At 37.4% G+C, this 27,939-nt stretch overlaps 1 protein-coding gene across 1 annotated transcript; it reads left to right on the top strand.

Annotated features, from left to right (window-relative positions):
• Window positions 1–27,525, top strand: lgmn (legumain). The gene is made up of 14 exons (XM_062040403.1): window positions 1–157; window positions 438–584; window positions 9,757–9,854; window positions 14,344–14,425; window positions 14,526–14,608; window positions 14,687–14,762; window positions 16,024–16,086; window positions 16,152–16,218; window positions 16,470–16,588; window positions 19,304–19,393; window positions 20,962–21,171; window positions 23,600–23,770; window positions 23,952–24,019; window positions 27,155–27,525. Exons 2-14 carry the CDS (start codon window positions 444–446, stop codon window positions 27,195–27,197), a joined length of 1,311 nt encoding a protein of 436 aa, XP_061896387.1. The 5' UTR covers window positions 1–157; window positions 438–443; the 3' UTR covers window positions 27,198–27,525.
• Window positions 27,526–27,939: the final 414 nt, after the last annotated feature.

Here is a 27,939-nt window from a genome sequence, read left to right as displayed (position 1 = left end):
GAGGTTCCCGCCCCCCGCGCTCTGATTGGCTGCCGCCTGACATTCCAGACTCGTGTTTTTCCCAGACGTCACATTATAAATAATGCCGATTTTAAACCGGCCAGTTTAGTAACTTCTTTCCCTCTCGCAGGTCTCCACGCTTCCCCGCCAAACACAGGTAATACAAACGAAATCTTTTTTTTTTAAACTCATTCGCGGCTCGCTTAAGTTTATTTGAACAGCCTTGTGAGCTTTAAAGGCAGCTTACCCTGCTGCTAGTTTGTTAGCCTAGCATGTGGAGAAGGTCTGTCATGTGACACCAACGAGCCAAGTTTGTGTATATTTATATTTATATGCAGCTTATCTTATTTGTGCCCCCCATATTAGACATTATGGCTACATACTGATATGTCAATTCACATATTGTTTTTATGTATTTATATTTATATCAACAACAGGAAGAAATGGGTCATCTGCTCCTTCCGGTCCTACTGGGACTCTTGCTGGCTTCGGCCCAGTCCTTTCCAGCCCAGGAAGCTGATGAGGGGAAGAACTGGGTCGTGATTGTTGCTGGTTCTGCTTCTTGGTCCAACTACAGACATCAGGTGAGGACGTCTAATGACGTCAGCATGTTCATGAGCAACACTCCGGTCCTCATTAAGGGCTGTAAAAGTCAGTACTCCTCATGTAAACCGTTTGATTTACCGTATAATCCGCACCGGATTATAAAGCGCACCTTCAATGAATGGCATATTTCAAAACGTTGTCCATATATAAGGCGCACCTAAGCATCCATTAGATGGAGCTGTGCTAAAGGGAATGTCAACAAAACAGTCAGATAGGTCAGTCAAACTTTATTGATAGATTCAGGCATGTGATTTTTCCGTCTAAAGTCGGAATTCCGTCTTTTTTAATCTCGGGGGGAAAAAAAATTATCTCACGTTTTTCTGGTTTTTTTTCCGACCCTAAATCAAGATTCGAGACGTAGTTTATATTACGCCGTAGTTGATTGGTCGATATGTTCCTTGTGACCAATCAGGACATCTGTTATGAATGATAATGGTTATTACCGCCATTTTCCATATGTAAACGATGTCGGTTCTCGAGAGAAAGGACGCTTTACGAGTAAAAGAAATTGATAAACATGTCAAAAATAAGTTTCGATGGGACTGTATGGAAAGGGAAATCACTGATACTGTTGGGAAGAAGGAAGTTAAGACTCTGTTCAGTGATTTTATTCTAGTGGGAATATGTCGAACAGACAACCGTCATTTGTCAAGTGTGGGGCAAAAGCGTTGCTACAAAAAGTAGCATTACTGCTAATATGTAGCATCATTTCAAAAGTCACCTGCTAGAGAATCAAGAGTGCTTACTCCGCATGTCAACATCTCCGTTCGGTGCCACACGCCCACACCATCAAAATGCCGAGGCAAACATTTCCAGATCTACACTGTATGGAAAAAAAGAGTCCACGACAAAAGGAGATAACATCCGCAGGAACCTACCACACAGCGAAGGACATACACTATTTGATTTCCTATTATGCAGCTCATTTTTATTTGACACTTATTGACATATCTTGTGTGACATCCTGTTTTTAAACTATTGTAGTGGTGTTCTGTACAAAAAGTGCACTTTAATTTAGTGTTGTTTTGATAAGTCATCTTAGTGACATCATGCACAAAAGTGCACTTATAGCTTGTTTTAAAATGTCTCTGACAATCTTGCACTTTCTGTTTTGAAATGACATGAATATTTGTGCCACTGCTTAATAACTGTTTAATAAATACAGTTTTACTAAATTGACTTAGTTGTGATTTCCTTCTCTGCCTGAAAGTTTAAAATGAGCATATATTAATGAAGTATGAACAAGAATGTTTTAATGTAGACACATAGAATCATCATACTGGTGTGATTATATGTATCAAGTGTTCATTCAAGGCTAAGGCAAAATATCGAGATATTAAAAAAAGGCCATATCGCCCAGCCCTATTACGAATACATATGTTCATTTGCTGCAGGGGTCCCCAAACTTTTTGAACCGGGGGCCGCATTGGGTTAAAAAAAATTGGACACACCTTATTAAATGTGTGTTCTTTATTTTCATGACTATTTACATTGTAGATTGTCACTGAAGGCATCAAAACTATGAATGGACACATGTGGAGTTATGTATTTACCAAAAAAAGGTGAAATAACTGAAAACGTGTTTTATATTCTAGTTTCTTCAAAATAGCCACCCTTTGCTCTGATTACTGTTTTGCACACTCTTGGCATTCTCTCCATGAGCTTCAAGAGGTAGTCACCTAAATTGGTTTTCACTTTGTCAAGTCAAGTCAACTTTATTTATATAGCACGTTTACGACAACTTTTAAATTGAACCAAAGTGCTTTACAGGTTAAAAAAGCATAGAGCAAAAAACAAAACAAAAAAACAACTAACAAAAAAAGCAAACAAAGAACGTAAACAATGAATGAGCTGAACAAGATAGTGCAAAAACAATACGGTAAAAGGGGTCGAATAAAAATAAAAAATTTGCTAAATAAAAATAATAATAAAAGTGTGACAAATTGAAAACTAAAGCGAAGGGGGTGGGGGGGACTAGAAATGGTGGCCAAGTGGGCGGACTCAGCTCAGGTCAAAGGCCAGCGAGAAGAGATAAGTCTTAAGAAGGGTTTTGAAGACCCCCTAGGCTCTGGGCTGACCTAATGCGGAGGGGAAGGCGTCATAGTTTTGATGCCTTCAGTGACAATCTACAATGTAAATAGTCTTGAAAATGAAGAAAACTAATTGAAATAAGAAGGTGTGTCCAAACTTTTGGCCTGTACTGTGTGTGTGTGTGTGTGTATATATATATATACACACACACGTTAGGTCAGGAAAAAACACAGAGGCTATTTCATCCCTACAAGCCTGTTTCGCAGCTTTCCCTGCTCTTCGGGGGATTTTATATACTTCAATAAAATCCCCTGAAGAGCAGGGAAACCTGCGAAACAGGCTTGTAGGGATGAAATAGCCTCTGTGTTTTTTCCTGACCTAACGTATTTATATACTTCAATAAAATCCCCTGAAGAGCAGGGAAACCTGCGAAACGGGCTTGTAGGGATGAAATAGGTCAGGGGGAAAAACACATGGGCTACTCTTCAGGGGATTTTATTGAAGTGTATATAAAATCCCCTGAAGAGCAGGGAAACCTGCGAAACAGGCTTGTAGGGATGAAATGGCCTCTGTTTTTTCCTGACCTAAGGTATATTCCACTCTACCCCGGTCCGGTATTGAGCTCTGTATAACGGATAAACCACAAAAACCTCGACTATATATATACAGGGTTTCCCACACATTCATTTATTTGTGGCAGCCCGCCACGAAAGAATTACGTCCGCCACAAATAAATAAATAAAAATAAAAATACATTTTTTAAAAATATTTTTTTTTTTTTTTTTTTTTTTGTCCTCCAGCTTCTCAGGCAAATCATATAGTTGATGTAGATGCCCATATCGGCTGTTCAGATTTACTTTACAAAAGAGAAGTGTAGGATACTTCTCTTGTTGCCTTATTTGTATTTGACTTTATTAAATGTATTTATATTAGAAAAACAACATGTGTATATAACAGAGGGTGCAAAGTCTGCAGGCAGTAGGAAACACATGGTTAAGTGTAGGGAGTAAAACTGATGGCAGTCTAAAGTTCAAGATTTTTGGAGCTTTTTGTTCAGTGGATCAGATGTTTGATGAAGCTCTGTGTCTATCTACCACCACTACTGTTTTCTGTTTATTTGTTACTGACTGTGGCAGGACACCTCTGCCTCTGTTTCACTTTATGTTGCTGGTAAATAATATGGTTGTAGTAGTAGGCTAAAGTTAAATTATTTAGTATGCACTAATTAAAGGGGCAGAGCTTTGAGACATTTTAGCTTTTATATTTTATAAGATATATTTTTTTGTAAGAACCACAATTAATAAATATATTTCAGTGAATAACTTATTGTTCAAATCTGTATATAAATATGTACATAAAGTGTTGTAATTATATTGTAAAATGGATGGATGGATGGATGGATGGACGTTTAAAACAAAACTGTTATTAATTAGTAAGTATACATTTTTTGAGCCTTTTTAGAGAAAATCATATTGTAGTAAATTATGCAAATTACTCTATGATGTAATGGTGACCACGCCCATAGCCACGCCCCCACCGCCACAGGTATCTTGGCAGTTTATGGGAAACACTGTATATATATATATATTCTCCAAGCGCGATGATGTCACGTTATCAATGGGAAAATGCATTTTTAGACAGGTGGTGGTAAGTTATGAAAGTAGCTTACCACCCCCAGGTGTGAATGAATGATGGGTTCTCACTTCTCTTTGAAGCGCTTTGAGTGTCTAGGAAAAGCGCTTTATAAATCGAATCCATTATTATTATTTTTATCACTTCTTCTTTCTCTCCCCTTTATAGCGCTCCACGCCCCCACATTGTGGTTCCGTGCTGCGCAGAGGGTTCTGGGAGATGTAGTTTATTTTCAGACCCGCCAAAGCAAAAGTGCCAGAAAAAAACAATACCACACAAGTTTTCGTTTTGATACTGTCACATGCATGGCATTATTGGGAAGATTTTGAAATTGCAATACCGTGGTATTTACGATGCTGTTACATCTCTACTAATAACACAAAGCTGCCATGCAGGCAGTTTTTTACTTGAAAGTTATTTACTTTATTACTCAAAAAATAATAAAAACTTATATCGGATGAATAGATCTTGGAGTGGATCTAGAGTAGGGGTCTTAAACAAAAGCTTTGTTAAAACAATTCCAATCTTCTCAAATGTCTTTTTTTTTACACAAAATAAGATGGAAAAAATAAACAAATTAACAATTAATAAGAAAATAGATAAATACATGTTTGGGGCTGTGGAACACATTTAAATTCCACTTAGTGTCATTGTTGTGTTTAGCAGAACGTCTCGATGCACAGAGAACCTGCTCAGTGGTCTTGTGGTTAGAGTTTCCGCCCTGAGACTGGAAGGTCGTGAGTTCAAACCCCGGCCGAGTCATACCAAAGACTTTTTAAAAATGGGACCCCTTGCCTCCCTGCTTGATACCACTCAGCATCAAGGGTTGAATAATAAAACACGCCAAAACATGTGTCCTTTATCATAGCTACACGTATGACAAAAAACCGTGTGAAAATCAGTGGTATTCAGTGAGGTAAAATGAATTAAATGTGCTGACAGTTCATTGCTCCTGCCAAATGAATTGCACTGAGTGGAGCGGGTCACCACTCCAAGATGGCGGCCCCGCGTCTCGTCAGCGCCAGTAGGCAGTAGCGGTCGATGCTGGGTCTACTTATAAGATGTCTATGGAGTCAGTGCTCCTGCGGTGGGGTGAGCAGAAAGGTGTTTAGCAGGTGAGCATAAGGCAGCGGACTCTGCCCAAATTATAATAAACACCTCCCAGTCAACTATTAGTAACATCACTATGAGCCCGTTGACGTTCTAGAAAGATGTGGGATCTGAACCGAGGGTGTCGTTGTGGCTTGTGCAGCCCTTTGAGACACTTGTGATTTAGGGCTATATAAATAAACATTGATTGATTGATTGATAGAAACATAAGCGGCAGCTCAGCTCGCTCTCAGTCCTTGAGGTGAAGGCTAATTAGCTTTTAGCGTAACGTTAGCTCATTTTGCGGCGTGTGCGTGCGTGTGTGTGTGTGTGTGCGTGTGTATTACGGACAGAAAAGCCCTGTCTGTCTGAGAGAAAGACAAGCATTATTGACCTACAGTTAACAACTAAGTTATTTCACTTTACCTTTTTCTGTGTTGATTGAGCTGTGTTGAAGCAGCAAAAAACGACATTATGTTAAAAGAAGAGTTTCCTGAAGCTGTCTTTGATAGTTGATATAATAATGTAACTGCATCATAAAGCCTACATGAACTCCATTTTGTTCAGGGATGAAAAGTCTCTCCTATTGCTATTGTACTATTTTTTCAGCTATAGTTACATTGTAACTATAGCTGTATATTCTGTACATGTAGCAGCCTAGTTTTGAATGGCAGGGTCCCTGCTATCACATGTTGATAAAAATATAACATTTACATAATAAAAATCAACTACAGGCTTCACAAATGCTGTAATAAATTAAGCATGATGAGTTGAGCATATGTCAGCATGTGGCCCCACTTTTAACTCTTTTTTTTTTTTTAAACGCTTACTTACCGTAAGTCATTAATTTGACTTATTAAGTCATTATTTTGACTTAGTTAGTCATTATTTTGATTTAGTAAATTAGTAAGTCAAAATATTGACTTACTAAGTCATAATGACATACTTAGTATCTCAGGTAACTAGGACTGTTTTGTGTATTGTTTTTACTTTACGGAAAAAATATCAAGATATATATATATATATGTATATAGGGATGATGTTTGTTAAGAAATTATCGATTTCGATGCCATTATCGAATCCTCTTATCGAACCGATTCCTTATCGATTCTCTTATCGAGTCCAGATAGGTTGTTGTATATGAAAAAAAACACACAATACTTGGTTTGACAAAAGCTCATTTTTATTTTTTAAGAAAAAATTAAATATTGGCTGTTGTTACCCCCAAAAAATGTTTATAAAATAAATAAATATTGACTGATAGTGCCCCTTTAAGTGGGCCACCTAAAAAAATAATACATGCAGGGAAAATCCTGCTCAATTGCTCTGTTTATTGCAGTTCTGAGTGTTGCTGGGTCGGGTTTGGTTTTGGAATTGGATTGCATTGTTATGGTATTAATTTAAAAAAAAAAAAAATCAATCAATTTAAAAAAAAATTAGAATCGATTCTGAATTGCACAACATGAGAATCGCGATTCGAATTCAAATCGATTTTTTCCCACACCCCTAATAAACACCAATCATTTTACTTGGGCCGGTAAAAATGTTTACTTTTATAAACTTTGTAATTGTGAAAAATATAGACAATTGTCAAAGAAATGTGTTCTGTTAAACTGCTAATGGTAACATAAACAAGTTGGCAGTGTTCTTGTTATGTTTTTACGAACTAAAATGTTAAGGAAGTTGCATACAGCACATTTTAAGAAGTGCTAGCATCGCCGGAGGACAAAGGATGACAAACACCACACAGCATTGCATTTGCCTGCCTGCACACGTAGTACTCTCAAAATTGAGGCACTTTCTTCCTCTTAACGCTCTCTTAATTCTGTATCGGACTCCGTTTTGAACCACATATAAACTATTGCAATGCCGTATGATGTAACACGTATCCCAGTTATCTTAAAAAACTGGAGATTCTTCAGAAGAAAGTCATACGTGTTATATCATGGGCAAACTTTAATGCTCCCTCAAATCCAGTTTTTTTATGGGTACAATCTTCTGAAGCTTACGGAGTGCAACAGATTCCATTATGCAACAGATTGTATTATGTATAACGAAGTATATGGATTAAATTCTCGACTCTGCCGGCTCAATCCAGTGACCACTACTTCTCATAGACATAACACTAGAAGTAAACCTTTATTAAGAGGGAACAATCATCATCTAAAGCAGTGGTCCCCAACCTTTTTGTAGCTGGGGACCGGTCAACGCTTGAAAATTTGTCCCACGGACCGGGTGAGGTGGGGGGGGGGGGGATTTTTTGGTTTTTTTCATAAAGAAATACAATCATGTGTGCTTACGGACTGTATCCCTGCAGACTGTATTGATCTATATTGATATATAATGTATATATTGTGTTTTTTATGTTGATTTAATTAATTAATTAATTTATTTTTTGTTTAATTTTTTTTTTAATTTCTTGCGCGGCCCGGTACCAATCGTGGGCCGCGGCCCGGTGGTTGGGGACCGCTGATCTAAAGTGTACGAGCTTTAGTATAGCTTGTAGAGTCCCGATGATATGGAATGAGATTGATAGCGCTATGAAAGAATCAAATTCTTTAGACATTTTTAAAAAGCGTTTTAAGCTAAATTTACTGCAACGTTATGCTTAGTACTTTGAACACACCCCTTATGGTTGAGGAATTCACATTAGTCGCATCATTTTGGTCTTGACCCCTGTATGTGTGATGAGTTTATCGCAGATCTTCAAGATGCAACCTTTTAATCCAATTTTAATAATAGGATATTGAGACTGATTTGGTGGATTTAAAGATTCCTTTTTTATTTATAAATGAAATTGTAAATAGGTATCTGGTGGGTAGATTTTGAAATGTATTGTATTGTATTTTGTTTTCTTATATGATTGATTGAAACTTTTATTAGTAATTGCACAGTACAGTACATATTCCGTACAATTGACCACTAAATGGTAACACCCGAATAAGTTTTTCAACTTGTTTAAGTCGGGGTCCATGTTAATCAATTCATGGTAAATGATGATGTATATTTTAACTGTGGGTCCCTGTCCTTAAGCTGTGTGCTTCTAGGGACGACCTTTTTGCAGAACGGACTCTGATATTAGCAAAATAAACAGTAATGAAATACAGAACTATGTTTGTTGTTATGCATCTGCTGTTGAAAATTGTACTATACAACCAACATATAAGTTGATTGTAAATTAGGGGCGGGACATGGATAAGCATTCTTGCTTTTTTTCCATATCCCTTTTCGTTGGGTGCCGTTGCATGTCTGTCAAATTACAAAGAGTAATGAAGTGTTGCTATTAGAGATGTCAGATAATGGCTTTTTTGCCGATATCCGATATTTAGATATTGTCCAACTCTTAATTACCTATTCCGATATCAACCGATACTGATATATACAGTCGTGGAATTAACACATTATTATGCCTAATTTTGTTGTGATGCCCCGCTGGATGCATTAAACAATGTAACAAGGTTTTCCAAAATAAATCAACTCAAGTTATGGGAAAAAAATGCCAACATGGCACTGCCATATTTATTATTGAAGTCACAAAGTGCATTATTATTTTTAACATGTCTCAAAACAGCAGCTTGGAATTTGGGACATGCTCTCCCAGAGAGAGCATGAGGAGGTTGAGGTGGGCGGGTTTGGGGTGGGGGGGACAGGGGGTAGCGGGGGGTGTATATTGTAGCGTCCCGGAAGAGTTAGTGCTGCAAGGGGTTCTGGGTATTTGTTCTGTTGTGTTTGTTGTGTTACGGTGCAGATGTTCTCCCGAAATGTGTTTGTCATTCTTGTTTGGTGTGGGTTCACAGTGTTGCACATATTTGTAACAGTGTTAAAGTTGTTTATACGGCCACCCTCAGTGTGACCTGTATGGCTGTTGATCAAGTATGCGTTGCATTCACTTGTGTGTGTGTGAAAAGCCGTAGATATTATGTGATTGGGCCGGCACGCAAAGGCAGTGCCTTTAAGGTTTATTGGCGCTCTGTACTTCTCCCTACGTCCGTGTATTACTCCGTACAGCTGTGTTTTTAAAAGTCATACATTTGACTTTTTGAAACCGATACCGATAATTTACGATATTACATTTTAAAGCATTTATCGGCCGATAATATCGGCAGTCCGATATTATCGGACATCTCTAGTTGCTATATAGGTCTGTCTGCCGGAATAAATTAATTAATTCATTAATTTGTCTGTAAATAAATAAATAAAATAAAAAGTAGCACTCAACCAGCTGCAGCCATTTATTGATAATTAGTTGCTCTGGCATGTGAGCTCCACCCACACCAAGAGTCAAAGTTCAATAAACTGGTTTGGATGGAAACTTCATTAAATGCTCCCTTTTGTATTGCTTCATTGGCAACATTATAAGCCTCACATGAATAAGATTGTCTCTGTGTTGTGCGCTAGGCCGATGCGTGCCACGCCTACCAGATTGTCCACAAGAACGGCATTCCAGATGAGCAGATCGTGGTCATGATGATGGACGACTTGGCAGACTCTGACGAGTAAGCACCTGCAATTGTTTGTTTCCATCCGTTAGCGTGCATGTTTTCCTCGATCACATGAACATTGAAGTCTATTACACAACGCAGCAGGAACACAACTCAATTGCGCTAAACTGCTGAGTCCGTATGAATACAGTAGCACTGTTGGGGTTGATGGTAAAAAAAAATGTACAAGAAAAAAACTATTTAAGTGGTATAGAAATGTTAGTTGGAACATTTACAGCATATTCAAGATTTCATTACATGCAAAAAAAAGTGCATCATATCTTGGTTTAGTTCATATTTCTTGCACACATTCAAATAAAACAAAAACAAACGTGCAAAACTTTTCATCTGGTCCATCTGCTGCACACTTCTGCTTCGCCGGAAGACCAAAACGAGAACTGAAAATTTGTCGACACAAATGGGAATTTCTGGACGGTGTTTTTTGCTGATGCATGAAAAATGTACTTGTTAGTAATGATACTTTCTACTTCCTGTGCGGCCACTTTTTTCCCCATTAACTTTTACTCCAACTGATAGAAGCAGCTCATTTCAAATGTAAAAAAAACATTATTTGTCCCCAGCGGGGGTCATTTAAAGCACATAGAACAGTAAGGTACTGTAACTAATATAGCTACAATGGCTACTATTATTACAGTAGTTATAGTACTTACGATAGTTATAGTACTTGTAGTAGCTATAAATGATAGCTACTGTAACTACTATAGCTACAGAAGTTTTTGTATTTAGTCATAATTATTATTATAGTAGTTAAAATAATTAAACTAGCCACAGTAGTTATAGTAGTTACGGTAGTTATAGTACTTGTAGTAGCTATAAATGATAGCTACTGTAACTACTATAGCTACAGAAGTTATTGTATTTAGTCATAATTATTATTAATGTAGTTAAAATAATTAAACGAGCTACAGTAGTTACGGTAGTTATAGTACTTGTAGTAGCTATAAATGATAGCTACTGTAACTACTATAGCTACAGAAGTTATTGTATTTAGTCATAATTATTTTTATAGTAGTTAAAATAAATAAACTAGCTACAGTAGTTATAGTACTTACAATAGCTATAAATAATAGCTACAGTACCTAGTACTTACAGTAGCTATAAATAATGGCTACATAATAGCTAGGGTAGCTATAAATAATAGCTACTGCAACTACTATAGCTACAGCAGTTATTGTAGGGAGTCATAACTATTTTTGTAGTAGTTAAAAAAATAAAACTAGCTGCAGTAGTTATGGTAGTAGTAGTACTTACAGTAGCTATAAATAATAGCTACTGTAACTAGTACTTACAGTAGCTATATAATAGCTAATATTAGCTAAATAATAGCTATGGTAGCTATGAATAATAGCTAATGTAACTACTATAACTACTACAGCAGTTATTGTAGTTGGAGTAGTCACAACTATTATTACAGTAGTTAAACTAGCTACATTATTTATAGTAGTTACAGTAGTTATAGTACCTAGAATAGCTGTAAATAATAGCTACTGTAACTACTATAGCTACAGGAATTATTGTAGTTAATTATAACTACTATTACAGTCGTTAAATTAATTAAACTAGTTATGGTAGTTATAGTAGTTACGGTATTTATAATACTTACAGTAGCTATAAATAATAGCTACTGTAACTACTATAACTACTACAGTAGCTACAGCAGTTATTCTAGTTAGAGTAGTTATAACTATTATTAAAGAAGTTAAAATAATTAAACTAGCTACAGTAGTTATAGTAGTTACGGTAGTTACAGTACTTACAATAGCTATAAATAATAGCTACTGTACCTAGTACTTACAGTAGCTATAAATAATGGCTACATAATAGCTACAGTAGCTATAAATAATAGCTACTGCAACTACTATAGCTACAGCAGTTATTGTAGTGAGTCATAACTATTTTTGTAGTAGATAAAATAATAAAACTAGCTACAGTAATTATGGTAGTAGTAGTACTTACAGTAGCTATAAATAATAGCTACTGTAACTAGTACTTACAGTAGCTATATATAATAGCTACATAATAGCTAATATTAGCTAAATAATAGCTACAGTAGCTATAAATAATAGCTAATGTAACTACTATAACTACTGCAGCAGTTATTGCAGTAGGAGTAGTCATAACTATTATTACAGTAGTTAAACTAGCTACATTAGTTATAGTAGTTACGGTAGTTATAGTACCTAGAGTAGCTATAAATAATAGCTAATATAACTACTATAGCTACAAGAATTATTGTAGTTAGTTATCACTACTATTACAGTAGTTAAATTGATTAAACTAGCTACGGTAGTTATAGTAGTTACGGTATTTATAATACTTACATTAGCTATAAATAATAGCCACTGTAACTACTACAGTAGCTACAGCAGTTATTCTAGTTAGAGTAGTTATAACTATTATTAAAGTAGTTAAAATAGTTAAACTAGATACTGTAGGTAGTTATATTGGTTACTGTAGTTACAGTAGATATAAATACTAGACTGCTGTAATCACTATAAAGACTACTGTCTAAATCATAAAATCATGGCTTATAATACTTGGTGCCATTTTAGAAGTACGCCAACTTTTTCCATGTTATCATGCTAACATTTGCATGCTAAAGTTTTATACAAGCATATTTGCTTATTTTATTCGTTTAAAAACCTAAAAGATATGGCTTTCGATACTTGCCGTCATCTTAGAAGTATCCTATCTGGTCACGTGCTAGCATGCTTAACATTTAAATGTCACATTTTAGCTCGTTTTGATCATTTAAACCTAAAATTCATGGGTTTTGAGACTTGTCTCCATCTTGCAAGTTTGCCAAGTGTTCCCATTATAACAAGCTAACGTTAGCATGCTTACGTTTAATGCCAGCTTTTTAGCTTCAGTCAACAGGCTCAGAGGTTCACTGTACAAGTAGCGGGCCCATCAAAATTTATGTGGCAATTTTCTGGTTACTGTAGCTATCGTAACAACTGTAATTATAGTTATAGTTACTGTAATTACTGCGAAGGAAATAATCGATTTTTAGATGCATCGCAATTCCGACATGGACGATTATGAAATACATTAGTAAACGTCAATAATCTGATTTATTTATTTATTTTGCTCAAAGTGCCACCCACAATGGTTTAAATGTAGCTTAAAGGATGTATATAATGGGTTTCACTATGTAAAGCGCTTTGAGTCTTTGGAGAAAAAGCGTTATATAAATTCACTTCACTAATATGAATACTGTAGCTAAAGCTATTTACAATTGCTATATTAGTTACAGTAGTTATAACTACTATAGCTATTGTAACTACTATAACTAGTGTAGCCACTGTGGCTATTGTAACTACTGTAATCATAGTTATAGCTACAGGAGCTAATGTAGCTATTGTAGTTCGAGCTATTTACAGTTATGTTAGTTACGATAGTTATAACTACCGTGGCTATTGTAATCTCCAACTAGTGTAAGTAGTGTAACAAGGGAGTAGAGAAGTGTGAGCACACAAATGAGCCAGTAAATAGACATAATGTTTAAAATACTAAGATAATACTAGCAGAAAATGAGAAGTAAAAGTAATAACTACAAATAGTAATCACTGAAGTACTATAATAATAGAGAACATTGAAGTTATACATGCATTCACTTGTGTACCAATAGGCGGTAAAATGTGCATGATAGATGTCTGAAGTAGTTTTAGTGAAATGTACACTACCGTTCAAAAGTTTGGGGTCACATTGAAATGTCCTTATTTTTGAAGGAAAAGCACTGTACTTTTCAATGAAGATAACTTTAAACTAGTCTTAACTTTAAAGAAATACACTCTATACATTGCTAATGTGGTAAATGACTATTCTAGCTGCAAATGTCTGCTTTTTGGTGCAATATCTACATAGGTGTATAGAGGCCCATTTCCAGCAACTATCACTCCAGTGTTCTAATGGTACAATGTGTTTGCTCATTGGCTCAGAAGGCTAATTGATGATTAGAAAACCCTTGGGCAATCATGTTCACACATCTGAAAACAGTTTAGCTCGCTACAGAAGCTACAAAACTGACCTTCCTTTGAGCAGATTGAGTTTCTGGAGCATCACATTTGTGGGGTCAATTAAACGCTCAAAATGGCCAGAAAAAGAGAACTTTCATCTGAAACTCGACAGTCTATTCTTGTTCTTAGAAATGAAGGCTATTCCACAAAATTGTTTGGGTGACCCCAAACTTTTGAACGGTAGTGTACACATTTATTTATCATGCACACATCATGTACTTATCATATACTCACTGCTGGAATGTAAGACATGATTGACATAAAGTAGGTCAGCCGTATTGATCTGATGTTTATCAGCTTTTATTGAATTCGTAGTTACGGTTTAACTTCAAATGTTACTGAATTACTTCATTTCCCCCACCATTCTGTCACTCGCTGATGCAGCAATTCCTGGCTCACGTGATGTCGTCATAACTTTGCCCTCAATGCTTTTATCAGCTGATTACATCCCCTCCTCCCTGCAGGAACCCCACCCCCGGTATCCTCATCAACAGGCCCAACGGCACTGACGTGTACAAGGGAGTCGTCAAAGACTACCTTGGGGAAGTACGTGTGTAGCAATACTACACACAGTCAGATGCTACACGCTTTACACGCTTTGACTGTGTGTGTGTGTGTGTGTGTGTGTGTGTGTGTGCGCGCGCAGGCAGTGACTCCAGAGAACTTCCTGGCCGTACTTAGGGGCGAAGCTTCCAAGGTCAAAGATGGCTCTGGTAAAGTGCTGGCGAGGCAAGTGATGAGAAACTATGATGATTTTATTTATGTCAGTGTTTTAACGAGTTTGATCTTGCCCCTTTTTATCTGTAGTGGTCCCAACGATCACGTGTTTGTTTACTTCACTGACCATGGCGCACCTGGATTTCTGGCTTTCCCCAACAGCGAGGTATTCCTTGTTTTTAATATTATTGTTATTATTTTTATTTTATTTTTATTTGTATTATTTATTATTATTTGTGTTATTATTATTATGACCGACTATTATTACTGGAGATGTCCGATAATGGCTTTTTTGCCGATATCCGATATTGTCCAACTCTTAATTACCGATTCCGATATCAACCGATATATACAGTCGTGGAATTAACACATTATTATGCCTAATTTTGTTGTGATGGCCCGCTGGATGTATTAAACAATGTAACAAGGTTTTCCAAAATAAATCAACTCAAATTATAGAAAAAAATGCCAACATGGCACTGCCATATTTATTATTGAAGTCACAAACTGCATTTTTTTTTTAACATGCCTCAAAACAGCAGCTTGGAATTTGGGACATGCTCTCCCTGAGAGAGAATTAGGAGGTTTGGGGGGTTAGGGGGGAGCGGGGGGTGTAAATTGTAGCATCCCGGAAGAGTTAGTGCTGCAAGGGGTTCTGGGTATTTGTTCTGTTGTGTTTATGTTGTGTTACGGTGCGGATGTTCCCCCGAAATGTTTGTCATTCTTGTTTGGTGTGGGTTCACAGTGTGGCGCATATTTGTAACAGTGTTAAAATTGTTTATACGGTGTATAAACAACAGTGTGACCTGTATGGCTGTTGACCAAGTATGCCTTGCATTCACTTGTGTGTGTGAAAAGCCGTAGATATTATGTGACTGGGCCGGCACGCAAAGGCAGTGCCTTTATGGTTTATTAGCGCTCTGTACTTCTCCCTATGTCCGTGTACACAGCGGCGTTTGAAAAAGTCATACATTTTACTTTTTGAAACCGATACCGATAATTTTGAAACTGATACCGATAATTTCCGATTTTACATATTAAAGCATTTATCGGTTATCTGACATCCCTAATTATTACCTATTTTATTAGTATGACTTAATGTTATTTTTTATTATTATTCTGATTGATTGTCATTATTAATCTTTTGACTTATTTTGCTATTATGACTGATTATTACTGTATATTAAAAATGTTGACATGTGTTGGAATTTTCTTAACTCCTTAAGCTATTAACATTAGCTGTTAACATCTTACAGTGATGTTAAATATGCAAAAAACATGTTTAGGCCTGCATCACTGTTTTTAGCATTTCTAACAGCGAGCTCACATTCGCAAAGAAGCTGAAAGAGTAATTTGTACACGGCAGTGTATTATAAAAATACTGTAACATAACAACAAATAATAACTTGGAATTGTTGTGCTTGCAGCTGCACGTCAAAGACCTCCAGGATACGATCAAGTACATGCACGACAATAAGAAGTACAAGAAGGTCTGTCGCTCACTGACACTGTAATACTGTACAAGGAGGATTATTAATAACTCCCCGTGTGTCAGATGGTGCTGTACATTGAAGCATGCGAATCCGGATCAATGATGAACCATCTGCCTCGTGACATCGATGGTGAGTTCACCTTTGACCCCGATAACGCCACAAGAACATGTCAGAATGATTAAGAATAATCCATAACATGACTTTAACATGAAGATATTGATTATTTACTATTATGTATCATTGATTAGATATCATTCATTGATTTTAATTTTTGTGTCGAAATGTCTGATAAACAAGGTTTTTACTGATTAAAGCGTTTGTCATCTTGTTCACACTGCAGCTTAAAACGCATGTATCGCTCTGTTACTTTTCTTTTGTAGTTTACGCCACCACGGCAGCCAACTCTCACGAGTCGTCGTATGCGTGCTACTACGATGCTGCGCGCGACACGTACCTGGGAGACTGGTACAGCGTCAACTGGATGGAAGATTCTGACGTGGTGTGTGAAAGTTTATTGTTATTTATTATTGTTCTTAGGGATGTCCTGAGTCGATATTGATATCTGTCCGATGTCAGCAAAAAAAATGCAAGTATCAGATTATATCAGCTTGCATCTAAAATCTCTTATACGTGCAGTCCCTTTTGATACCTTTTTGTTGCTTGTGACGTCACGTACGGTTGCAGACAAACACCGACAAACACTTGGCAAGGAAACAAACACTCAAGCAGTACTTAGGTCGGACTAATCCAAACTGCCTATGAGTAATATTGCAATTTTCCATGCCAACAAAGAAATACCTAATACCCTTTTCCTACATATTGTAGCTGGATGCTAATTTACATTGTCTTTTACATATCTATGCTACTAATTAGCATTAGCGATTTTACAAGGCGATTTTGATACCTCCAGGTTTGCTAATTAAAACTACAAATATGGTCAACTTTACAATCAGCTAGTGTGTATAAAGTGCAATACTTAAAGTATAAATTTATATAAGACTAGACTGGCATTCAGTTTCATGGCAAGGACTACTTTGTAGTTCGGCAACACACCGTAGGCGTAGACAATACACTATCGCCATCTAGTGTCTTGGAATGCAACTGCTTGCAAAATCTACGATTTTAAAAAAAGGCAACAAAAAAATATTGAAAACTAAATATAACAACTGGACAGCACAGTTATCATTATCAGCTCATTTTCAAATGTTACGTTTACAAATGACATTTTTTTTTTCTAAACATTAGCATTTGTTAACACACACAAAAGTACCGGGAATTGGTACCGAATCGTAGGGCTGGGCAATATAGCTGAACACTGTATCACAATATCGGTTGATATCGATAATTAATATTATTTTTTATAACCTATTAAAAATAGGGATCAGGAGAAAAATATATTAAATGTAAAATAATTTATTTGGAATGTAACCTTCTTCCGATTATAATTCCCTCAGCTCTCAAGCATGTAAATCACTAAATCAATGTAAACACAATTCTAAAATCACATTGAACTCTTAACAATAACATCTTAAAATGAAGGTGCAAAAATAAGGAATATGTAAGAAATGCATAATAAAGTGTAAGAAAATAGTGCAAAGTGTGAAAATGTAAACAAACCTGAGAAGAACTATTTTCTGCAGGTTTAGTCCCAGGAAGTTACAGCGGTGCTCTAAAGGGTGAGGGCAGTTAAGATGGTGTGGTATTACTGGTCTTGGTGGGGACGAGTGCCTTGCATAATTTACAGACCACATTGGTCTGACTACGGTCGTTTGAAAAAATCCAAAAAACTGCCATACTGTCGAGGTGACTTTTCCTGCCTGTACTATGATGGGTCTCAAGTAAACAACACCAACATTTGAAATGTTCCATTGAAAATATAGAACATTACACACGGCGCTCAAAAATCTATCAAAATGTTTTAGTACGATTTTGGTAAGCTATGAAGCCGCTCCACTTGAAGGATTTGTCAGCGCATTAAACATACGAGTATTATTATGGTGTGTGTGTATAAGGTAAGACATATAATCTGGTGTTTTGTTTCGCAATATTATGCAAAAACAACTTTTCTTACCTTCTGGTACCTGCTGATCTGTATTTGGGATCTTCTTTTTCTCTAGCTTCTTGTTATGGGACATTCATCCTCTGCTGTTGCCATTTCTAATATAAAGTAGTGTATAGTTCTTACTTATATCGGTCAGTAAACTCACCATGAAAGCGCTAAAACATACCGGTGCAGTGAGTTTACATTATTCACCCAAGGAACTTTAGTTATTAGAGTTTAGGTCGGACGTTTTTTTCACGGGACACATTTCCTGTGTTGTTGTTTCCGGATGAGGAGATGCTGCTTCGTTATTGATTTAAGTAAAGTCTGAATGTCATTTAAACAGTTAGTTCCATCTTTGACACTTCTTCCACTCCCGTCCTTGCACGCTACACCGCTACAACAAAGATGACGAGGAGAAGACGCTGTGGAAGGTGAGCCACGTAAATAAGACCGCCCACAAAACGGCGCATCCTGAAGCGACTGTCAGAAAGCGACTTGAAGATTATCTGTAAAACATCATCCATGCAACATTTTGACCAAAGAACCACCATTGCATGTTATGTAGACCACAAGGAAGTGTTTTACGTTTAGAAAAATATAAAATAATAATATGACTCCTTTAATGCGCCCTATAATCCGGTCGGTGCGCCTTATATATGAAAAAAGATCAAAAATAGACCATTCATCGCCTTATGGTTTGGAAAATACGGTCATTCCTGCTGATATCCTATTTGATCCAATATCGACATGGCATAGGAAGTGGAAAAGTAGTAAGGGCACACCCCTAATTGTTATGATGGTCGACCGTTTTAAGAAGGGACTAAAAACCCGCCTTTTTAGCACAGCTTTTATCTCATTTCTCTGCCTTCTTGTTTTTAAATACACTGCTTGCCTATCTTGTTTTATCCAGTGCTTTCATGTTTTATTTCTATTTTTATCTGTTTCTGTTTTATCTAGTGTTTATCTTGTGTTTTTCATGTTTTCATTTCTATTAAATTTTTTTATTATATATTCTAACTTTATATTTTTTTATACTTTGTAGCACTTTGAGATTTTAACAAATGTAAAGTGCGTTACAAATGTGATTCATTATTATTATTATTATTATTATTGTTATGACTAATCAAGCTTGTGACCAGGTGGTTTGTTGTTGTGATGTTTGCGTCCCAGGAGGATCTGTCCAAGGAGACTCTGATGAAGCAGTTCAAGATTGTGAGGAGTCACACCAACAGCAGCCATGTGCAGCAGTTTGGAAACAAAGTGAGGCAACACAACTTCACTTCACCTCTCATTCCTCTTAAAGCAGGGGGTTTTAATTGAGGGCCATATCGCAGTTATGTTTGCTCCCAAAAGGCCACTTCTAACAGTGAATGATATTATTACACAATTGCCTATGTATTTGATGATTTGTTTTTTTATGTACAATGTAAAAAAAAAAAAAAGATTTTACAGTAAAAAAAACTGACTTGTCAGTCGCAAAAATTTTACCGTACAATTTACAGTGTTTTTTTCAGCATGTTACTGCATACTTGCCAACCCTCCCGTTTTTAGCGGGAGAATCCCGGTATTCAGCGCCTCTCCCGACAACCTCCCGGCAGAGATTTTCTCCCGACAAACTCCCGGTATTCAGCCACGCCCCCTCCAGCTCAATGCGGACCTGAGTGGGGACAGCCTGTTCTCACGTCCGCTTTCCCAGCAGCTTGCCTGCCCAATGACGTCATAACATCTACGGCTTTTAGAGAGTAGAGTGCACAACAAGGAGAGAGAGTTCTTGGTTTCTTATGTGGGTTTATTGTTAGGCAGTTTCATTAACGTCCTCCCAGCGCGGTAACAACACACAACAGCAGTCACGTTTAGTCTACCGTAAAGCAGTTCGTCTGCCGTAAACAGCAATGTTGTGACACTCTTAAACAGGACAATACTACCACCTACTGGATAGCCTGCAGAACACTGAAATTCAAGTATGTCTTGTATTTATATGTATAATAAAATAAAAAAAAATATATAGCTAGAATTCACTGAAAGTCAAGTATTTCATATATATATTATATATATATATGAAATACTTGATTTGGTGAATTCTAGCTGTGAATATACTCTCCTCTTAACCACGCCCTTAGCCACGCCCCAAAAAATACATGAAAAAATAAATAAAAATTGATTTTTTTAAAATGAGAATCGATTCTGAATCGCACAACGTGAAAATCGCAATTCGAATTCGAATCGATTTTTTCTCACACCCCTACCATTTACCATTACTGTAAATATAAAACTGCATTTTTTTCAGTAAAATTCTGGCAACTTAGCAGCCGGATTTTACCGTAAAAACTGTGTACTATTGTGAATAGCAAAACAGTACCACCGTTTTTTACATCAAAAAAACTGGCAGCTCAGTTGCCAGCATTTTATGGTCAAAAAACAGTGTTACTGTTTTTTTCATGTACAGTAAAATGCTGGAAAACCACAGTAAAGTTTATAAAATCGCTGTAAAATATATTTATAAAATTTGACAATTTGATGAATCACTTAACTTGCTTTGATGTCATAAGTCAAGCAGATAAAAATTATTAATTTCTAGTTTAAAAAAAAACATTGTGATCATATATTAGTTATATTATAATTATGTTTAAAAAATACGCGTAAGTACATGGATTTTTTTCTGTCACAATTGGGAAAAACTAATACATTTAGTAAGAAAATAGAAAGTACTTTGATGACGCATTATTATTTCCAGGCTTTCGAGGGCCAAATAAAATGATGTGGCCCCCGGTTCTTGACTTTGACACAGTGTCCTAAAGCTTCCGCTCGCTTCTCCTCTTCCCGTCAAGACTATGGCACACATGAAGGTGTCGGCCTTCCAGGGCGAGCCCAAGACCGGGACCCCGCCCAAGCCCGCGGCCCCCCTGCCGCCCGTGGCCCACCTGGACCTGACGCCGAGCCCGGACGTTCCTCTGGCCATCCTCAAGAGGAAGCTGATGGCCTCCAATGACGTCTTTGAAGCCAGGAAGCTCTTGGCAGAAATCGACTCTCACTTTAAGGTCAGCGCCATCTTTATTATTTACATGTCTTCAATAAACCATGCAGCACGTGTTCATGCGTCAGAGCCATGTTCTTTTTCATTGATTGCAGCTTTTTAAAGACTTGTTATTGTCTTTATGGTATTGTTTATTAAACATGTGACTTATTTGTCATTTCTACATCAGGGGTCTTCAAAAGGGGTCTGCGACCCTCAAGGGGGTCTGCAAAGTAGGGGGGGCTCATTTGACTTTTTTTTTAGATTATTTTTTTTATATAGATTTTTCCAATCTAGGGTTGTACAGTATACCGGCAGGGTTTCCCACACATTCATGTATTTGTGGCGGCCCGCCACGAAAGAATTACGTCCGCCACAAATTTTAAATAAATAAATAAATAAAAAATAAAATTATAATAATATTTATTTATTTTATTTATTTATTTTTTGTCCTCTCCAGCTTCTCAGGCAAATCATATAGTTGATGTAGATGCCCATATCGGCTGTTCAGATTTACTTTACAAAAGAGAAGTGTAGGATACTTCTCTTGTTGCCTTATTTGTATTTGACTTTATTAAATGTATTTATATTAGAAACACAACATGTGTATATAACAAAGGGTGCAAAGTCTGCAGGCAGTAGGAAACACATGGTTAAGTGTAGGGAGTAAAACTGATGGCAGTCTAAAAGTTCAAGATTTTTGGAGCTCTTTGTTCAGTGGATCAGATGTTTGATAAAGCTCTGTGTCTATCTACCACTACTACTGTTTTCTGTTTATTTGTTACTGACTGTGGCAGGACACCTCTGCCTCTGTTTCACTTTATGTTGCTGGTAAATAATATGGTTGTAGTAGTAGGCTAAAGTTAAATTATTTAGTATGCACTAATTAAAGGGGCAGAGCTTTGAGACATCCATCCATCCATCCATTTTTCTACCGCTTATTCCCTTCGGGGTCGCGGGGGCGCTGGAGCCTATCTCAGCTACAATCGGGCGGAAGGCAGGGTACACCCTGGACAAGTCGCCACCTCATCGCAGAGCTTTGAGACATTTTAGCTTTTATATTTTATAAGATATATTTTTTGTAAGAACCACAATTAATAAATATATTTCAGTGAATAACTTATTGTTCAATTCTGTATATAAATATGTACATAAAGTGTTGTAATTATATTGTAAAATGGATGGATGGACGTTTAAAACAAAACTGTTATTATTAATTAGTAAGTATACATTTTTTGAGCCTTTTTAGAGAAAATCAAATCATTGTAGTAAATTATGCAATTTACTCGATGATGTCATTGTGACCACGCCCATAGCCACGCCCCCACCGCCACAGGTATCTTGGCAGTTTATGGGAAACACTGACCGGTATTAGTATAGTACAGCGATACTGATGAATCATATTCGGTACTGTGCCGCCTCTGAAAAGTCCCCCACCGCCCCCGTCGTCGTCACGTCGTGTCATTGCTGGTTTACAAGCAGATGAGCATGTTCGGCAGCGCACAATCACGGAGTACTTACAAGCAGACAGAAAAGGGAGAACGGACGCATTTTGGCTTAAAAACTAAAGATAAAGGTGAAGTTATAACACTGAAACGCCCTCATGCTTTAAGACATGGCTAGCTAGCGGCTAAAATCCATCCACAGTCCCCAGAAGATTTCTTTGTGATTTTCACATACAAATGAAGCATTCTGGTGCATTCTGACAAAATAATTTAATTAATTTCATTGACAAGCAATTCTATTACGGTCATACGCTCGTTTGCTAACGACTACGATTTCAGTACTATTGAAGATATTTGCTCCTTCTCAACTCTGTGGTAATATTCTTTTCACAAAATACAACCAACAGTACGTTAATGTTAAATCTTACTTGTGAAATGTAATCCCCCGATTCCTATTTTCAACAGTCCGCTCATTCGAGCAGGAAAAGGCTGAACGCCATCTTTGTTTCTCAAAAACCTACTCAGTGGCCTAGTGGTTAGAGTGTCCGCCCTGAGATCGGTAGGTTGTGAGTTCAAACCCCGGCCGAGTCATACCAAAGACTACAAAAATGGGACCCATTACCTCCCTGCTAGGAACTCAGCATCAAGGGTTGGAATTGGGGGTTGAATCACCAAAAATAATTCCCGGGCGCGGCCACTGCTGCTGCTTACTGCTCCCCTCACCTCCCAGGGGGTGATCAAGGGTGATGGGTGAAATGCAGAGAATAGTTTCGCCTCACCTAGTGTGTGTGTGACAATCATTGGTACTTTAACTTTTAACTTTTGTTTTCTACCTGTCAACTGTCAGTCATCACCACTTCAAGATGGCGGCCCAATTTCTCGCGTCACAGCAGCCAATGCTGCGTCTACTTATAGGATGTCTGTGGTTATAGGCGTCCGCAATCACACGTTTCTTGTCGTGATTTTATTCTTATTTTTATTGTGAACATGAATTTTCGTGGTCTTCAGGTCCGAGAGATGCTGGCCGCCAGCATGCGACGCATCGCCGAGGCGGTGACGGGCGACGCGGTGGAGGCGGAGGAAGTGATCGACGAGAGACGAGATCTGACTCAGCACGACTGCTACCGGACCAGCGTGGACCACTACAAGCACACCTGCTTCAACTGGAACAAAGCTGAGGTAGGAGAAGCTCCGCCTGCTGATTGGCTGCTTTTAATCGTTTTTAAAAGCACAATCTTCTCCTTGGTTGCTTTGTCCAGCTGTAAAAATCGAACATTTTGAGACACTTTGCCATGAAACGCAATGCAAAAAGTGTCCTCTTGCTGCATTTAAAACCTCTTTTGTTGTTGTTGTGTTACAGTACGAGTACGCGCTGAGACATCTCTATGCTCTCCTCAACTTGTGCGAGCGAGGATACGCCGCCGCCAGGTAGCCATACATTGTCTTTTTTACGCCTCTCGTGTTGTGGATAGAGATGTCCGATAATGGCTTTTTTGCCAATATCCGATATTCCGACATTGTCCAACTCTTAATTACCGATTCCGATATCAACCGATACCGGTATATACAGTCGTGGAATTAACACATTATTATGCCTAATTTTGTTGTGATGCCCCGCTGGATGCATTAAACAATGTAACAAGGTTTTCCAAAATAAATCAACTCAAGTTATGGAAAAAAATGCCAACATGGCACTGCCATATTTATTATTGAAGTCACAAAGTGCATTATTTTTTTTTAACATGCCTCAAAACAGCAGCTTGGAATTTGGGACATGGGGGGGTAGCGGGGGGTGTATATTGTAGCATCCCGGAAGAGTTAGTGCTGCAAGGGGTTCTGGGTATTTGTTCTGTTGTGTTACGGTGCGGATGTTCTCCCGAAATGTGTTTGTCATTCTTGTTTGGTGTGGGTTCACAGTGTGGCGCATATTTGTAACAGTGTTAAAGTTGTTTATACGGTCACCCTCAGTGTGACCTGTATGGCTGTTGACCAAGTATGCCTTGCATTCATTTGTGTGTGTGAAAAGCCGTAGATATTATGTGACTGGGCCGGCACGCAAAGGCAGTGCCTTTAAGGTTTATTGGCGCTCTGTACTTCTCCCTACGTCCGTGTACACAGCGGCGTTTTAAAAAGTCATACATTTTACTTTTTGAAACCGATACCGATCATTTTGAAACCGATAATTTCCGATATTACATTTTAAAGCATTTATCGGCCGATATCGGCAGTCCGATATTATCGGACATCCCTAGTTGTGGATGATAACACGTAGACTCATTTGTGTACATTTTATTACTATTGTTTTTGTTCAACTCTTATTGTGAAGGGAGTATTGTTGTAAAGGGTGTAACAGGAAGTGTTGGGACGGTTGTCCTGTGGGATCAATGAAGATTAGAGATGTCCGATAATATCGGACTGCCGATATTATCGGCCGATAAATGCTTTAAAATGTAATATCGGAAATTATCGGTATCTGTTTCAAAAAGTAAAAAGTATGACTTTTTAAAACGCCGCTGTGTACACGGACGTAGGGAGAAGTACAGAGCGCCAATAAACCTTAAAGGCACTGCCTTTGCGTGCCGGCCCAGTCACATAATATCTGCGGCTTTTCACACACACAAGTGAATGCAAGGCATACTTGGTCAACAGCCATACAGGTCACACTGAGGGTGGACGTATAAACAACTTTAACACTGTTACAAATATGCGGCACACTGTGAACCCACACCAAACAAGAATGACAAACACATTTCGGGAGGACATCCGCACCGTAACACAACATAAACACAACAGAACAAATACCCAGAACCCCTTGCAGCACTAACTCTTCCGGGACGCTACAATATACACACCCCGCCCCCCTCAACACTGCCCACCTCAACCTCCTCATGCTCTCTCAGGGAGAGCATGTCCCAAATTCCTAGCGGCTGTTTTGAGGCATGTTAAAAAAAAAAAAATGCACTTTGTGACTTCAATAATAAATATGGCAGTGCCATGTTGGCATTTTTTTCCATAACTTGAGTTGATTTATTTTGGAAAACCTTGTTACATTGTTTAATGCATCCAGCGGGGCATCACAACAAAATTAGGCATCATAATGTGTTAATTCCACGACTGTATACACTACCGTTCAAAAGTTTGGGGTCACATTGAAATGTCCTTATTTTTGAAGGAAAAGCACTGTACTTTTCAATGAAGATAACTTTAAACTAGTCTTAACTTTAAAGAAATACACTCTATACATTGCTAATGTGGTAAATGACTATTCTAGCTGCAAATGTCTGCTTTTTGGTGCAATATCTACATAGGTGTATAGAGGCCCATTTCCAGCAACTATCACTCCAGTGTTCTAATGGTACAATGTGTTTGCTCATTGGCTCAGAAGGCTAATTGATGATTAGAAAACCCTTGTGCAATCATGTTCACACATCTGAAAACAGTTTAGCTCGTTACAGAAGCTACAAAACTGACCTTCCTTTGAGCAGAGTGAGTTTCTGGAGCATCACATTTGTGGGGTCAATTAAACGCTCAAAGTGGCCAGAAAAAGAGAACTTTCATCTGAAACTCTACAGTCTATTCTTGTTCTTAGAAATGAAGGCTATTCCACAAAATTGTTTGGGTGACCCCAAACTTTTGAACGGTAGTGTATATCGGTATCGGTTGATGTCGGAATCGGTAATTAAGAGTTGGACAATATCGGAATATCGGATATCGGCAAAAAAGCCATTATCGGACCTCTCTATTTATTACTATTGTTTTTGTTCAACTCTTATTATGAAGGGAGTAGGGATGTCCGATAATGGCTTTTTTATCCGATATTCCGATATTGTCCGACTCTTAATTACCGATACCGATGTCAACCGATACCGATATATACAGTCGTGGAATTAACACATTATTATGCCTAATTTGGACAACCAGGTATGGTGAAGATAAGGTCCTTTTTTTTTTTAAATTAATCAAATAAAATAATATAAATAAATTAAAAACATTTTCTTGAATAAAAAATAAAGTAAAACAATATAAAAACAGTTACATAGAAACTAGTAATGAATGAAAATGAGTCAAATTAACTGTTAAAGGTTAGTACTATTAGTGGACCAGCAGCACGCACAATCATGTGTGCTTACGGACTGTATCCCTTGCAGACTGTATTGTTATATATTGATATATAATGTAGGAACCAGAATATTAATAACAGAAAGAAACAACCCTTTTGTGTGAATGAGTGTGAATGGGGGATGGAGGTTTTTTGGGTTGGTGCACTAATTGTAAGTGTATCTTGTGTTTTTTATGTTGATTTAATAAAAATATTAAAAAAACGATCCCGATAATAACAAAACCGATACCGATAATTTCCGATATTACATTTTAAAGCATTTAGACATCTCTAGAAGGGAGTATTGTTGTAAAGGGCGGAACAGGAAGTGTTGGCATGGTTATCCTGTGGTGTCAGGGAAGATGGCGGTTGCAGAATAAAGCCGTGGGCAAAGCATAAAGTGGGGGTGATTATTGAGTAACGGTGGACTCACGCTGTGGTCGTGTGTTTTTGTGTCTGTGCAGCATGCAGCTGGCCATGGACTCAGTGTGTCACTTCAGCAAGTAAGCACACAAACAAAGATGAGAGCTGCTTCCTGTTATCATGCTGGACACTATTACTGCTTGTGAAATGATTAACACTTTTTTTCCTCTTTGATGTTTTTTTTTTTTTTAAGATGAATTGCACTTTTCCCGTGTGAATAACTTTTTAATGATCGCTGCTTCTTGAGAAGCATGTACGCGAGGGACAGGCGGTGGGAAATGGATGGATATTATTGTTTTGATGTGTTTTTACCTGCTTTATGTGATAATGCCTGATTGTAAAAAGTCCAACAAAAACAAGCTGAATGTTTACTAAAGCAAATGTCTCTTGAATTAAAATCTGTCAGACCAAAGACGTTTTTTTTTTTCCTGTGTACTTTCAATATGTCATCAATCACGTCACTAAATATATATCAAATATTCTAACGCAGCCCTCAGTAACTTGGTGGTTTTTTTTTTTGCTTTTTTACAAAAGGTATCTGCAAATTCTATTTTAAAAAAATCGCCAGGATATGATTTAATAAATAACAGATTGTTAATCTTCACCTAAATACACTAATAGAGGTGCACAAAATTTAGATTCACATCTGAATTGCAATACTTATTCATTCCGTTTCTAAATCAATCCATTTTTTTTTTCTTTTTATAAAAATATCTATATTTTTTTAAGAATACATTTTAAAGCCATCTTCATGCAACCTGAAAGAGCTTTTCTTACCTGTAACCTGCTTTGAAAAAGTTTCATTTGGGCCCGAGCAGCAAAAAGC

Source organism: Entelurus aequoreus, linkage group LG03 (assembly GCF_033978785.1).
Source record: "Entelurus aequoreus isolate RoL-2023_Sb linkage group LG03, RoL_Eaeq_v1.1, whole genome shotgun sequence".
Taxonomy (NCBI): Eukaryota; Metazoa; Chordata; class Actinopteri; order Syngnathiformes; family Syngnathidae; genus Entelurus; species Entelurus aequoreus.
This window is presented reverse-complemented; position numbering and strand designations above follow the sequence as displayed.